Source organism: Pundamilia nyererei, unplaced genomic scaffold (assembly GCF_000239375.1).
Source record: "Pundamilia nyererei isolate P.nyererei 1_Seehausen unplaced genomic scaffold, PunNye1.0 scaffold00049, whole genome shotgun sequence".
Lineage (NCBI taxonomy): Eukaryota > Metazoa > Chordata > Actinopteri > Cichliformes > Cichlidae > Pundamilia > Pundamilia nyererei.
The window spans coordinates 140,372-157,135 of NW_005187450.1; the positions used below are offsets into that span (position 1 = coordinate 140,372).

The following is a 16,764-nucleotide window of genomic DNA, read 5'->3' on the forward strand; positions in this document are numbered from 1 at the left end:
ACCCAGGACACGCTGGAGAGCTTATATCTCTCGGCTGGCCTGGGAACGCCTTGGTATTCCCCCAGATAAGCTGGAGGAGGTGTCTGGGGAGAGGGAGTTCTGGACTTCTCTGCTTAGGCTGCTGCCCCCGCGACCCGGCCCCGGATAAAGCGGATGAAGATGGATGTATGGAGTATGAATAAACATTTTTCTTACAGCTGAGGAAATGGTTGGACTTTTGGCTTTGAAAAAAAAACCTAACCAAACAGAAAGTGCTCCTGTGGTATAACAACAGATCAGCAGTCACTTTGAGTCCTGTGGTTGTTCAGGAGCTTGTGATGAGCTTAAAAGGGTCTGACAGCAGTCAGTTTATTCAAATGCCAAACAGTTTATCCCACAACTAAACAGAGCTGGGTAATGCAGCCAGAAGCATCTCTACAGGGAAGAATCTCAGGGGGCCTGACACACGCAGTGACAGCTACTCTTCTCATAAAATAGTCAGTGTAAAGAGTGCAATCACATGACACAGCCTGAGTTTACAGCTCTGTGCATGTGCATCATGGCCCATTCACCTGGGGTTAAAGTGAAGTCTACGATGTGATATTTCTGTTATTTCTATACATCCATGTAGGTGACTGTTTATCTCAGTCAGTAAAGCTTCCAGTATTTAAATGTATGTGTATAGTTTATTTAAGAGCTGACATGACATCACGTTTGTAGTCCAGCAACAGATACTCAACGCAACACAGTCACCTTGTTGGAGTGATTGCCATAAGGACTCTTTACAGCCACTGTGAGGCCAAGCGAGCTGTATGCCAGAGCTTTTTATTTTTCAGCTTCTATAATCTTGCTGGGGTTGAAAGCTGAGATCGAGACAATATTTAAGTAGCTTAATAGTTATTTGTAAATTTTGAATCTTTCCCAGTTATTTCTGGCCTGTCTGAAATACTTCCATTACCTGCTTCTTGTTTTGCCATGATGGGGATAAATTACATCTATTCGTGGTACTTTTGCTCAATTTTAAACATATTTGTGCTTAAGTGCTTCTGTGTGATTCTGCCTGTTTCTGCCATTTGTATGAGCAGAAATGCTGCAATTTCTGATGACTTTTGCTGACATTTCACCTCTGACACTGTCCTTATACCACTGTTCAGATCAGGGATGTTAACTGGTAATGACTGTAATCTGATGACAGCTGAGCTGCTGCCGCATGCTGATCAAGGCCATACAATCTTACTCAAAGCTCCAATGGCTAGTGACAGTTAGAGCCTTTTCAACCAACTGCAAGAATAAACGGACACTTCAGTTGTTATTGATATATTAATATATCGATAACATCTATAGTGATATATTGTATTTGTAATAACTGGGTATACTTATATAAAGTAAACTTCTGATGCCACATATTACTATTTTCATACATGCAACTTTTACTTTATAGTCAAAACTTGTAGGAAAAAAGTAAGAATCTAAAAGTGTGACTTTATGTTGCTACATTAATTCAGTTTGAGGTTTTTTGTTTATTAATCTGCAGCCATACCCTCGTATGGTCACGAGCTCTGGCTAACAACCGAGAGGAGACTGCAGATACAAGCTTTCTCCAAAGTTTGTCTGGGCTCAGCTTTAGAGATGAGATGAGACGTTGAGTCATTTGGGAGCAGAGCCACTACTATTCCACATCAAAAGGAGCCAACTGAGGTGGTTCAGGCATCTTATTAGGATGTTTGCTGGACGAGGTGTTCCAGACATGTCTTACTGGGTTGAGGTCCCAAGACACACTCGAGAGATGATGTGCCTCTGTTGGCCTGGGGTTGCCTTGGTGTTTCCCCACATGAGCTACATGAGGTGGCTAGGGAGAGGAAGGTCTTGGCTTCTCTGCTTATGCTGCTGTCCAACCCAGCCATGGATGGATGGATGGGATGTTTTTTGACATCTTTGTCTCCTGCTGAGATCGCTTGACATCATTTGAGACATTTATTTTATTTTTTATTATTTTAAGGTGCTTTATTCATTTTAACTAAACAAGCCAGAAAATATTGAATACTATATCATCACTTTGTATAGTTGATGCAGAACAGTGATTTGTAAAGACACATGCAGCAGGGACAGAGAACGTCACATTCATTAGGAGACATGTTTTGAATCAAATGGAGACCTTCTGTCTTTGGCTCGTGCTTTGGGTTGCCACTTGATCAACAGTTTGTTTCTAGGCTGATATATACAATAGATATTTATTATCTCTATTTATTTTTTTTACAACAAAGTGTGGTAGATCTGAGAACTGCCGAGCTGATAATGATTTGTGGATTGACCACTCATTCATTTAATGATATGGGGAAAATATTAAGTAGTCGACAGCAACGGAGTAGAGAGACACATTTGAGGTTATTTAATACATAACCCAATATCAACAATCTAAACATGGGGCAAAGAGGATGCTGAGGATGCCCAAACCTGGATTGGATGGAGTCGACGTTTAAATGGAAGTTAATTTGTTTTGTGTTTTTTTTATGTGGTTCTCTTTTTACACCTGAGTGTAAAACAACTACCACTGACACGGGTATAGATGCATGCATATCATCTTTTCAGCCACCTTTCTCATAAGTGACATTTGTTGACTTTTGTAAACTTTAGACAACCAAAATGCCAAATTATGGGAGAGGGGACAAGAGGATAAAAATGTTGTTCAGTCCAATATAAAGCGAGACACCTGGTCACCCTTTTAATACTGCAGGTGCCAAAAAGACAATCCAAGGTCACTATGCGTGAGCGTCCAGACAGAGCAGAGGTCCCCAGAGGGGACAGCAGCCCGGTCCCAGCTGGGAAAAGCAGAACAAGGAGCCATAACATGACACACAACAGGCAGCAGGCTGTGCATAAGTGCACAGCAGCTGGAGAATCCTATCACAAGCATCACCTCCAGCTGTTGAACAGTACACTCTGTTACTAATATGGACAGGCTATATGCAGAAACCAAAACAATGAGCCTTCTGAACAATCAGCAGCTCCAAAGGCAATGACAGCAGCTACTACCGAGGTTTTCTTAGAATTCATGTCACACTTGTTCACGTCTGCAAGCCGGGACGTGGATGAATTAATCTCCACTCCTCTCCCGGCTATCTGGAAAGGAGTGGTTCATTACCAGATATTTATAATTTATAGATTCATGGAATCAGAAATATTTGACAAGCTGGTAGCGAGCATGCATAAAATGAGACAAAATTTTAAGGAGATCTAAGGGGCAGTTCTAACATTTATTTCCAAATCAATTAAAAGGGGCATTACGTCACCTTCAGTTTTAACTACCATTCATTTCTGATCAGGGTGTGTTAGCAGGGACACAACATAAGATTAGTGACACGGTGCCTCCTCCACAAAACAGAATATACTTAATAAGGAGGTGGAGAGATCTGCATGGACAAAATCAACCAGTGTTGTAACATCTAGCAACAAGTCACAAACAGCCAGCACCTACTCTGTGAACACTCGAAACATGTGGATAGCATCAGTTGTCTCAATACAAATCTCAACCTCTGGAATTGCACATCTGATGCCAAATACTCCACCAAACGCCTTCCTTCTATTTACAACCACCGACACTCTCCAGCCAGCTAAAGTATATGGGATGTGGTTGAAAGCTCTGGCACTGACCTTTGAGCAAAGACAATCCTGTTCGTATCTTAAAATATTGACTGAAGTAATTCCTAACAGCTGAAATAAAATAAAAAAAATAAAAAAACTGCACATATATTTGATGTCGGGATTTCAAAAAAATAGTGCAAAGTCAAGCCTTTCAAATGTCAGAATGCATGAAAAAAATCAATCAAACCCTTTCAAGTGTCCTCTAATAGCAGCCAGTGAAAAGGAGCCTTTGGCAGATGTATGAAATGTGCAGATGCATTAAGTTAAACGTATTATATCAATGCGGCATTCAAATAGCTTTTAAATCTGCATCAATAAATGAAATAAAAAATAAAGAAACATGATATTTTCAGTAATGCATATTTATTTATTTTTTTGTCTGCAAAACAGTCTGCAACTGTGTGCAGGCATCCCAGACACTGAACTGTTTTCAGCAAACAGCTGAGAACTGAGCAGAGTAAACAACCAGTATAATCACACAGGATTATACCTCTTTCACTGAGACCGGTGGCTGTTAGAAAGTCTCCTTAACAAGGCTGTGCTGCTTTGATGATGTGCGAAAAATCAAATCCTGTGTTCAGTTCACAGAGCAGCCAGGAGAGAGGAGTTGGCATTGTGAAAGCTGATCCCAGAAAGGTTAGTGTTTCACTCAGAACACACTTTAATTATTTGTCAGCTGTGCATCGAACTCTGGATGTTTTTCATAACCAGTAATGTGCAAAGCTGTGATCATCAAGCTGTGATGTGATCGATAGTTAGTTCAATATCAATATAGTTTCAATTAATTTATATAGCATGAAAACACAAAAAGAGTCTCCTCATGGGGGCTTTAAAAAAAACTGAGTCATGGTATGTAATCTAGTTTAATGTCACTCATTAAAAAAAAATATATATATATATCTATATGTATACCTGAGACAAAATTCAATCAGTCAAACAGGAAACTCAAAATGCAGCAGACTTCAAGAATCCCACATCAGTCTGTCGCTTGGTTTACTGATATTAATTGATTTTTGCCTCTCTGTGGGAGAAAAATGCAATGCTCTTTTCTGTGGGAAAGACGGCTTTAATTGTTCACCACAGATTAAAAATGTGTAGCCCATTACCACAGCGGTAATTAATTATAGTCAACAAGCCTGGAACTAATGAAATATTGCATTATGGAAGAAAGCGCTAGTCTAAACTTAATGCTGATGTCAAGTCTAACTGTCACATGTCACAAAAAGGATTGCAAAGAGATGTTTCCTCAGAGCCTCTTTATAGATGATATAGAGACTCTCTGGATATAAAATCCTATTATGAAGCCTCCAGCTGAGCTTTTTTTAAGTTATCTTATATTTTTTTGAAATCAGACATCACAAGCCAGCGACCGACTGACAGTTAAACTGAGGGACATGATGCAAGTTCATAGGGAAAGAACTGTGTCAGTGACACAGGAACACAAACCCTTTCATTGTCTATCTGCACACTGATTGGGGACCACAGAAAAATAAATTCCATAATGTAAGACTTTAAGCTATGAAGTCATCGGGATGGTTTCAATGCTAAAAGAAATGAGAAAAAAATGCAGGTTTAAGGCACTTTAATGCTGACCTCACTTTTCAAACCCAGAGGCTACATCCATATTTTATAAAGTCTATGCTTTGCCCTCTGTTGGTTGATTTATGCAGCCAAGTGGGCAGCAGCACATTTAGACCCATATTTTTTCATCAGCAGAGACAACTCACCTCCCAATGGACTGTGGAGAAGATCAGCAATCTTTAATACAGATGCAGACAATGATGAAATAATATAATATCAACACGACCTATTTTCTGTACTTTCACCAAAAACAACAAAAACAGCAACAGAAATGTGTTATTTATTAGAGGTTGTTGAAAGTATTTAAACCTATTTGTTTAACTCCACTTTAAACTGATAGACTGAACAATTTAGGACGAGCTTGTGGCTAAATGACGGCCCAAACGTAGCCTGTAAACAGTGGGTAAAATAAGTATTGAAAACATCACCAAATTTCTAAGTTAATATATTTCTAAAGGTGCCACTGACATGAAAATCTCACCAACTATCTAGTCCACACATACAAAGAAATGAATCCATAGATGCCCATAGTTTATGTGTAATAATGAGAAATGATACAGGGAAAAAGTATTGAACATGCTTACTGAAACGTATTTAATACTTTGTCACAAGCCTTTGCTGGTGATGACAGCTTCCTGTATGGAGGAGCTAGTCACATGCATTTCTCAGGTACGATTTTGGTCCATTCTTAGAATCCGTTTGGTGAGAATTTCATGTCAATGGCACCTTTAGATGTATTTAATTATAAAATTGGTGATGTGTTTAATAGTTATTGTATTATAGTATGTATAAAAGATGGACATAGCCACCATGAAACCCCATAATGATTTGTGCATTCTGATTTTAGCCTCTGTTGTTGTTAGGATTTTTTGTTTGGGGCTTCTTCTTTTTTTAAAGAGAACATGACCGATTTTAGATTCAAGGATGGGACTGATCAGCTAATGCCCGTACCATAGCCAGTATAAAACATGGATGTGGCTTCAGAAAAATTAAGCCAATGCAGAAGTGCCGCAAGTTATATTCTATATGAAGACCAACAGATGATGATAGCTGTGATTACAAAAAGATTTCTGGTCCTATATAACTGTATGGGACAACAGTTTTCCATCGTAACATCTGTAAAGATTTTCATGCCATGTTTTTGGGCTCAGCCACTCATTTTCAGTTACACTGACTGAAATCTACTTTAAAAATCAAATTTAAAATCAAGGGGTCATCTGTGTGCCTGAAACTGCGCGCTCATCCACTAATGCCCTTTCAACCACAAGATCTTAAGGAGCGTGCAGTTTCACAGTCAGACCTGCCTCGCCGCATCCAATTATTTGCAACAAACCTAGCACATTCTGGAGTCATAGTTTGAATGGTGACCGACTTGTATCGGACTGTGAAAAGTGTGGCACAACCCATAAATGGGGACAGTTTGACCTTTGACCCTCAACACAATCAATTTTTTTTTTGTTTTTCCCCTCAAACAGAGAACTTTGTCCATGCTAGCCATTATAAAGAATGCATGTTTAACACACTGGCTTCACTTTTTAGGACAAGTTCATCACATACATTCGATGTAACCAACAGATCAACAGTTCAATAGTGCAGAAAAAATATATCTGCAATTTTATGTACATATGAATAAGTATTAGCTACTTTCAGCTGCTCCCTTGTTACTACTTGTTACCACAGTAGCTCCACACGTTTGATCTGGCAGTTTTACACCTTTCCTGATGCAACCGCAAAGATGATTTGTGTCTTCAGCTGGAATAGAAGCAGTGACCTTTCATTCGCCAAGCGAATGTGTAATCCACCACGCTATGGAGCCACTTTAATGTGAGTGTAAACACTCTGAAAATTAGACCTGAGAGTAAACACGTAGCAAAGCTGCTACGCTCAATGGGGCAGCCCTATAAGATCACGTGGTGTCTTTGATGGCGCTAACTTAAAGAGCCAACATACAGGTGGCTACTTTTCTTCAGTAAATTGAGTTGAAAACAGAAGCTGAGAAGAACCTGAGGAGAAATTCTTTCTTGGTCTAACATAAACTGGAGATGCATAAAATGTATAGTAGCGCATTCTTCTGGGCTCTATTAAATGTTCCCAGGGGACTGCACTCTGTGAACTCGCAGTATAGTGGCCTCATGTGCTCGCTTTAAAAGAGCTGCATCTCCAGTCTTGGTTGATCCCAAAGAGGATGTGGCTTACATGATGGACAGATTAACTTCCCTCCAGCTTTTAGGAATCACATTACCTGAGATGAGCTTAGAGGCTCTCTGAAATAAAAAGGCCATAAAGGTAATGTGAGTCCCTCAAAATGCAGCCCCACATCCTTTCAGAAAGCATGCTCTCAGAATGCACACAGAGTAAACATACATATATGAAGTGGCTGGAACGGAAATGGATAAAGAGGATCTTATCCATTTCCATTATCCGCCTCCCTTCTGCAATATTTCAGAAAGCTTCACATGTAGATCTTTCACAAAACTTCACAAATCCTAATTGATTAATTTACAAATATTCAGCGGTGAGAGACAGACGTGATTAACTGGCAGGCACAGCGCGGGTCATCTTCAGACGACACCGACGCAGTGGCAGCTGTGACTCAGAGATGTGGGCTCCTCAACAGCGACAGCCTGCGAATGCCACCTGGACGAGAAGCTAAAATAAACACTATTTGTAGTGTCGCTGGCGTGCAGCAGGAACATTATTCTTCGGCAATGCTGTGAGAGTGTTTGAACAGACTATTCAACTGCACAAACAGACAAATAGAAATTAGAGTTAGCATGAGCCCCTCTCCTTCCTGAGCTAAATGTATTTTTCTTTCTGCCCGATGAAAGCTCCTGGCCTTGCAAATGATACTCGATACTTGCTTTCATGTTTACTTCAATAAGCATCCTGCTTTTGTTGCTGAGCCATTAGCTATAGCATGCTTTCAAAATGTTTACAGCAGGATGATACCCCCCGTGGAAAGATGGGAACCTTTTTTTTTATAAACCAAATCTGATAAATAACTGAGATCTCTGTTTTTTGGGGTTGTTTTTTTTTATATAGTGCAGATCTTTGCATAAAACCTTACTCACATGTCACTTAGCATTGGCAAAAGCACAGTCAAGTTTCTTAAAAAATAATTTAACAAATGATTAGCTTTTTTTTAGCCTTTTAGCTTTTTTTATAGCACTAGTGTAAGTACAGCAGATGTCCATCTACTGATTAATACGGTGTGATTTACGATACACGGGTCTATGCTTCTGCAGCCTTTTAAACACTCATCTTTCTGAGCACCTTTTGAGTGCAAACCTTGAATAGGATGTGTGGGAACACTTCACCGGCTCTGTATTCCTGTCATGAAACAGCATTTTTGCTATTTTCAGTATTTTGCCACAATTTCGTAACGTATATTTAGGGGAGAAAAAAAAAAGTTATTCACATGATTGAGATGTTTAGTCTCTCAGAGAAAACTCAGGTATTGAAATGCATTTTAGAAAAAAAATGAATTTCTTGTACAGATCAATACATAAATATGTAATGTTTTATAGTTATTACCAGCACAACAAATGTGTTGAGAGCACAGTAAAAGGTTTGGATCCTGAAGAGCTCAGGTCCTTAAAAAATCCACAGTACTTAGCATCGCTTTTTCAGAGTGAGGCATCATGAAGCTTTTTGTGTGTTGTTTTTTAAAACGTTCAATGTTTAACTCATGGATTTTCATATGCTCTGCAGCTTTGACTGATGTAGAGATCTTACTTTTTAACAGATCCCTGCACTTCCTAACTTCCAAATACTGCAGTCTGTTTCAATTTCTTTTTGTTTCTTCATATGATATCTAACAGAGACAGACCTCGAGCTCTAACTGACCATTATTATGTACACTTTGCTTTGACTGCCTGCACTCCCTTTTTTGCCTTCAGAATTGCTTTAATTCTTTGTGGCATAGATTTAAACAAGGTCCTGGAAACTTTGCTCAGAGGTTTTGGTCCATATTGACATGACAGCTTCACACAGCTGCTCCACATTTGTCTGCTGCACATCCATGATGTGAATTTCCTGTTCTACCACAACTCAAAGGTGCACTGTTGGATTGAGATCTGGTGACTGCGGGGGTCATTTGAGTACAGTGGATTTATTGCCATGTTCAAGAAACCAGTTTGAGATGATCTGAGCTTTGCGACATGGTGTGTTATCTTTGCTCGAAGCAGCCATCAGACGATGGGTACACTGTGGACACCATGAGAAGCAGCCTGAACTCATGATACAAGGCAGGAGAGATCCGTGCTTTCATGTTGTTTATGCCAAATTTGGAACCTACCATCTAAATGTCACAGTATAGATTAAGGCTTGCTAGATTAGGCAACATTTATTCTGTTTTATATTCACCAATGTTAGTGATCCTGTGTGAACTGTAGCCTTAGTTTCTTGTTCATAGCTAACAGGAGTAGCACCCGGTGTGGTCTTCTGCTAATGTAGCCTACCTGCCTTCAGGTTTGATGAGTCTTGCATTCAGATACGCTTTTCTGCTTACTTTGGTTGTAAGGAGTGCTTATTTGAGTTACTGTTGCCTTCCTATCAGCTTGAAGTAATCTGACTATTCTCCTTTGACTTCTGACAACAACTCAGAGAAGTGACTGGATAGACTGTCTTTTTCATGTCATCCTCTGTAAATCATAAAAATGGTTGTGTAGGAAAGCAGGTCATATTGACCATGTTTTCATGCTTAAATGCACTGAGTTGCTGTGAAATAGCTGAATAGTGTATATGTCTAAAATCTTAGTAGATGTCTGTCTTGGACTAAAGCAAAAACACTACAGCATTCTCATATATAACTGTCTCAAAAGACCTAAAAGGCATACCAAAGGACTCCCCCACCCTCAGTGAAGTTCTGAAAGATATATTTTCATTTGCTTTTTGCAGCTTTGGATGTTTGTTTTTTTTGTTAAATGTGTGATCATTTTAACTTCAAACAGTTTCTTAAATGAACTCACGACTACTACACAGACTCCTGCACTGTATGGTGTAAAAACTGTAGTGTAAGATAATAAGAAATGCTTCTTAAAAGTATAAGCAGCTAACTGTAGCTGTCAAATAAAGAGTGTTTGAATGATGGGCTAAAAAGATTTTTTCTTTGTGTATTGTAGTAGATGTATAGAGTAGCAAAACAGAGAAAACATGTACTGAAGAACAATGCTAGAGCAGATGCTACATGCTGAATTTGGCTGCAAGACTTTGCTCCAAGCCAGATGGGATTGGCTCCAGCTGCTCTACCAGCCTGAATTGGAGAAGTGGAAGACAACGGATGGATGTACTATAAAGCCTGACTTCATAGCACAGAAAACTCGCCAAGGTCAGACTCTTAGCACACTTTTTGAAACAAAAGAGAGCTTTCTACATACTTTTGTCAATTTATTATTTCAATCTATTCAAAACTTGTCAAACAAAAAGAATATTAATCTCTAAACTATCATTTATAATTCATTTGTAATTGTGTAAGACTAGTGGTTGCATAATGTTCCTTTTAATCCTGATGTTCAACTAAAAAACTATATTTTTAACAGTCAGTGAAACTAATGTAAAGATATAAACTTTAGCCTGAAAGCTGTCATGTCCTAAAAACAGACAGACAAGGCGCAGACTGGATAAATACAGACAGCTACAGCCACGTTACAGTTTACAGGTCTGTAGCTGCATCAGTAGCTGCTGCAGCCTGACTGGCTGACACCTGTTGATTTGGACAACATGTGCGCCTTTTTTCCTAGTTGGAATGACACAGCGAGCTTTTGCGGACGCACTCTGACATGTGGCCGTTAAAGGGCCGCCTGCTGAACTCACCCTGGCTGCTCTAGATGAATACGGGTCGTCAAACAGCGCCCAGATCTTTGGCTGCCAAACTTCGCGGCAGCCTCTCGACCTGTCGGGGACGTCTTCGATGCCGAACCTCCTCGGCATCTCTCTCTCGTCATCGGTGTCTTCTGGGTCGGGCGGTTCAAATATCTCCAGGGCCTCCTCCGCGTCCCGGTGCTGCCGGTAGGTCATCCAGCAGCATGGCTCCACGTCAGTCTCGTCTATACCCCAAAACGCCAGCTCTTCCTCGAATAGAGGCCCGCAGACGTCAGCCGGGCAGTGCAGCTTGCCTGTCCGGTAATAGTTGAGCACGTACGCAAAGATGCCGGGGTGTCTGTCGAAGAAGAACTCGGTGGCACTCGGGGACGCAATGTCTGAGTCGGAGCTGACCTGCGACTCCGAGTCTGCTAGCCATGCCAGGCGCGTCCCCGGCAGGGTCCTGAGGGTGCTCTTGTAGGTCTCGTGTCGAGTGCCGCCTACGTTAATAATAATTTTATCCGAGTCTTCCCCTCTGGCCATGTCTTCCTTCAGACATGATTTAGACGGAGGTTTGTTGCCTGACTTGCGTCCTCGGTAAGACGAAACACAAACCGAGCTTATCATTTAGAAGCAGTGGGAGCAGACCTACTGGCTGTTCGCCCCTGGTTCAAACTGTTGTCCGCTGGAAAAAAAAATCAGAAAATTAAAGCAAAGTGAGCCTTCATTTCACACCCATGTGGCTCGTTTATTGCTGATTGTTAAGGTGCATAGTAATGGTAAAGCGCGATGAAAACCACCTGTAACCAAACTCAGTCTGGAGGCTGAAAAAAGCAAAACGCGGGTGGTGGAACTCGATCGGTGTTTGTAAACGTTTTAGTCGAATAGATTGGACAAGGTGTTTTGAGTTGTTGCCTCCAGATGTTATACTTAATTCCTGTCCACGGGCGCAAAGATGTTGGACTTATTTCCCGTCCACGAAGACATATTATTGCCAGGAAAAAAAAGAATATTGGCTTTTACGCATGGTATTTCCTATAGGAGAAAACGCTAAGTCAGAAAACATGTGACGATCATCTCCCCCTTTCTAAAAAAAACAAAAAAATATCCAAATTCTGCAGCGCCAAAATCAAATCCACAACTAATATTGGCAACTTTTCTCGCCCCTGCTCGTGATTTGGAAGTCAGAGATTGATCCACTGGTCCAGTCCATCTAATCATGCAGTGAAAATTTTGACAGATTTTTCCTCCTCAGATTTGGTCGTCCCGCGTGCCAGATGTGGGGTTGTTTTCCAGCTGAGATCTGTTGCTTCTCCACAAGTACCCTATATCTTCCCCTAGCGACACAGCCCGGTTGGATGGTGCGCTCAACTGCCTCAGCAGTTTAACCCTTCGTCTGCCGAAGCCTGGCGCACTATTGAACCACTCCCTCTAATTAGACCGAGAGGATGGACTGGTGGTGAGGTGTGCATCTTTGTGTTTGTGCGTGTGCGTGAGAATGAAACTCGGTTTAATTAAGCCCGTTTACGCTTTGCAGCCTTTATTGTACATATTCAGCTCTGAGTCACCATGGGGACTACTGACCTCTGATTTGTCACCAGCACCTGTAATTGTGTAGCGTCACATTAAGGAAGCGTGCCAAGGGTATAAAACGCAAACAGCCGTGGGGGAGAATAAATAAACTACTGTGTACTGTAACGCAGAATACCTTTATTTCATGGCATTACTGCATGCATGCTGGTAGGAGTTTATATTATAGTCACACAAGATAACCAACTTAAATTGAGTTAATAAGATTGATCACATACCCACCAATATCCAGAAGGTTTAGGTGGGATTTTTATCAGGAGTAGCCTCAAGGTGGTGATGATTCAGATTCTTTTTATTTTTCGGTTGTTATTGTTACAGTGTACAGAGTGCTCCAACAGGTAGTGCTTATGGCCAGTGGTTTTAGTAAACTAACGTCCTGATTTCGCCACCTAGAGGATCATTCAGTGAACAACATGTTTAAATGAGTTGCTTAGTTTTCAGTGAGTGTGATTTGTGTGCAGACCCTTTGACATAAAAGTACTAATATTACACAGAGCTGACAACACTTGCAGTATACAATAAAGTCTGTTTACTGTTTACAGCTAAAGGCAGTTAGCACAGCTCTATGAGGGAAACATTTGTATAAATCTCTTCAGAGAGAGCTGCAGAAATTTGTAAAAGTCTGGGGGGAAATATTAAAACTGAAAATATGAGCAAATCTGGAGGTGCTAGAAAGATGTAAACTTGCTATATCTCTGCAGTCTGCAGCTACCAAAGTGTGATAAACCAGCTGTGCTTGTTGCATTTTGGGTAATGCAGGCAAGAAAAGCATGTTTGGTATAAAACAAAATAAAAGTAGGTTTGGGTTGGTTTGTTTTAACAGAGGTGCAGCAGTAAAACTGTCTGTCATACACACTCATAGCACACCTACAGTGTTCATGTGTTCAAACTCTTGTTTGGCATCTAACATGTTTTCATATACATTTTTTATGCTTTACCTTTAAAGATGAGAACTTGCCTTTTGTCTATAAAGCTCCCCACAAGTCTGTCCTAGAATGACTCTATCCTGCATATTACTTTTTAAGTACAGCTTGAATAGGGAAAAAGAAATGTGAAACAATGTCTGAATAAGGTTTGTCAACCATCTTTAACAAAAATACTTATTGAGTACCTTTATGAATTTCATGTCCAAATTCATCAAAGTCTGAATTTTCTATCAGAAACTCTTGGTACTCTCATTGGTACATGGTTTTAAAGAGAGGCCATTCTCAAAATTATAAACACTTTTGATCATGTGCATCAGTTAAAAAGGTTAGCGCTTGTTTCTTTTTTATTATTCTTTTATTCCATGTTCAAAAAAATATTTATCACAAACAATAATGAAGAGAGATGTGCTTTTATAGAATTTATTGTAGAAAAGGAAACAACATTGAAATCATTTATTTTTACTAAACCGCAGTTGTAAATTTTCCCATGAGTGTGATATGCTGAGGTGAATAGCTTTAGTCCACTTCCTCAATAGTAGGGCCCTGGGAGGTTCCTCCTGCCTGGCCGCCGCAGCTTCCTGATGGTGTTGCTCCCTGGTACAACTTTGTCACAACTGGTCTGCACACCTTCTCGAGTTCATTCTGCTGGTGCTCATACTCATCTTTCTCTGCAAGCTGGTTGTTCTCCAGCCAGGAAATCGTCTGGTTGCACTTGTCAATGACCATCTTTTTATCCTCTTCGCTAATTTTACCTTTCAGACTCTCATCCTCAACACTGCTCTTCATCTGGTAGGCATAGGACTCCAGCGTGTTCTTTGCTGCAACCTTGTCTCTCTGAATGTCATCATCATCCTTGTACTTCTCAGCATCCTGCACCATCCGCTCGATCTCTTCTTTGCTAAGGCGGCCCTTGTCATTGGTGATGGTGATTTTGTTTTCTTTGCCGGTGCTTTTGTCCACGGCGGATACATTTAGAATGCCGTTGGCATCAATATCAAATGTTACCTCTATCTGTGGAACACCTCGGGGAGCTGGAGGGATACCTGTGAGGTCAAATTTGCCCAGAAGGTTGTTGCATTTGGTCATGGCTCTCTCGCCTTCAAATACCTGAATCAATACACCTGGCTGGTTATCTGAGTATGTGGAGAAGATCTGAGTCTGCTTTGTGGGGATTGTGGTGTTTCGCTTTATCAGAGGTGTCATAACACCGCCTGCGGTTTCAATGCCCAGAGACAGGGGAGCGACATCCAGCAGCAGCAGATCTTGGACATTCTCTGAGGTGTCGCCCATGAGGATGGCTGCTTGGACTGCTGCACCGTAGGCTACAGCTTCATCTGGGTTAATGCTCTTGTTCAGGTCTTTGCCATTAAAGAAGTCCTGTAAGAGCTTCTGGATTTTGGGAATTCTTGTGGAGCCACCAACCAGGACAATTTCATGAATCCTGGATTTATCCAGCTTGGCATCCTGCAGGGCTTTCTCAACTGGGCCAAGTGTTCCCCTGAAAAGATCTGAGTTGAGCTCCTCAAAACGTGCCCTTGTGATGGAGGTGTAAAAATCAATTCCCTCAAAGAGAGAGTCAATCTCAATGCTTGCCTGAGTGCTGGAGGATAAGGTCCTCTTTGCCCTCTCACAAGCTGTACGCAATCTCCTCACTGCTCTCTTATTCTGGCTAATGTCCTTCTTATGTTTTCTTTTAAATTCCTCTACAAAGTGCTTGACCATTTGGTTGTCAAAGTCCTCCCCACCAAGGTGTGTGTCTCCTGAAGTGGCCTTGACCTCAAAGATGCCAGCTTCAATGGTCAGAATAGACACATCAAAGGTGCCTCCGCCAAGATCAAAGATCAGCACATTGCGTTCTCCTGTTTTGCCTTTATCCAGGCCATATGCAATGGCTGCTGCTGTGGGCTCATTAATGATCCTCAGAACATTTAGTCCAGAGATCACCCCAGCATCCTTGGTAGCTTGTCTCTGGGAGTCGTTGAAATAAGCTGGCACTGTGATGACTGCGTTTGACACCCTTTGTCCCAGGTAGGCCTCAGCTATCTCCTTCATTTTAACCAGGACCATGGAGGAAATTTCCTCAGGATAGAATGCCTTGGTCTCCCCTTTGTATTCCACCTGGACTTTGGGCTTTCCATTATCGTCAATCACCTTGAAAGGCCAGAGCTTCATGTCGGACTGTACGACTGGGTCATTAAACTTTCTTCCAATCAGCCGTTTGGCATCAAAGATTGTGTTATTGGGGTTCATTGCAACTTGGTTCTTGGCAGCATCTCCAATAAGCCTTTCTGTGTCGGTAAAAGCCACATAGCTTGGAGTGGTTCTATTGCCCTGATCGTTGGCAATGATCTCAACTTTGCCATGCTGGAAAACCCCAACACAAGAATAGGTGGTGCCCAGATCAATGCCAATGGATACTCCCTTTGGTGCAGACATTTCGCCGGTTCCTAGTACCTAGACAGATTTAGAAGACATTGCATTTAAATGGATAAAGTCTTGTTTTTGATAGTTTTCAGTGTTTATTCCAATGATACTAACATAAAGTTTGAGCACTTGTCACACCCAAATCAGGGAGCTGCACTTAGAATTAAAAGCACACTGTCTGTGTAGTCGTTAAAGCTAATTGCTAGGTAGTAGTTTTACAGTGGTGAGGGCTAGAATTCACAAGACCAGTGAATCTAAATGCTTCACTTAAAAAAAATAAGCGAACTATAGATCGGTATCTGGTTATTCATATGTAGCCTTATTTTAATATTTAAATAAATAAACATGCAGACTAGGACTTAGAGACTATCCTTCATAAGTAAAGACTTAATATCAAGTATAACTGTTACACTGTTGCACATAACTGTTAAAGTTCTGTTTTTTTTTAGGAAATGAGTGAATTAGAGTAAGACACCCACACAAAGAAGTCCTCACTGTCTCTACAGTCTAAACTTTATCCAATCAGTGTTGCTACTTACTTTCAGTGGTGCGCTCTCTGGTGCTCAGAAGTTCAGAAGGATATCCTGGGGATGTTTCCTCCGTGTCAGCTTTTGCCTCTGTTTCTTCTGGAGTTCATACCTAGACTGGCTGGGGCTCCTTGCTTATATAGTTACAACCAGGTTTCCAGAATGCTCCCGCCCCCTCCTCCTCAATGACTGAAGTGTTAATATTAGAAACGAATGCAGCTGGCTCGGTGCTCGAGGGCCGGTGAATATTCCAGAGTGAGACGGCAATCTGACCCTCAGCCAGCAGGGCCGAC

At 41.0% G+C, this 16,764-nt stretch overlaps 2 protein-coding genes across 2 annotated transcripts in view; both read right to left on the bottom strand.

Annotated features, from left to right (window-relative positions):
* kcnc4 (potassium voltage-gated channel, Shaw-related subfamily, member 4) overlaps positions 1-12,358 on the bottom strand; it is a 24,713-nt gene extending 12,355 nt beyond the window's left edge. Inside the window, exon 1 of the mRNA XM_005732834.1 lies at positions 11,017-12,358. Coding sequence (XP_005732891.1) covers positions 11,017-11,631 — 615 coding nt within the window. The 5' untranslated portion in view covers positions 11,632-12,358. The remainder of the gene's footprint in view (positions 1-11,016) is intronic.
* Positions 12,359-13,926: 1,568 nt separating this feature from the next.
* Positions 13,927-16,573, bottom strand: hspa1b (heat shock protein family A (Hsp70) member 1B). The gene is made up of 2 exons (XM_005732835.1): positions 16,484-16,573; positions 13,927-15,974 (listed from the first exon to the last, which is right to left on the bottom strand). Exon 2 carries the CDS (start codon positions 15,954-15,956, stop codon positions 14,037-14,039), a length of 1,920 nt encoding a protein of 639 aa, XP_005732892.1. The 5' UTR covers positions 15,957-15,974; positions 16,484-16,573; the 3' UTR covers positions 13,927-14,036.
* Positions 16,574-16,764: the final 191 nt, after the last annotated feature.

What these genes read in the sequence shown, in the direction of transcription:
- hspa1b (XM_005732835.1), bottom strand. Translation starts at nt 15,956, where the DNA reads ATGTCTGCACCAAAGGGAGTATCCATTGGCATTGATCTGGGCACCACC.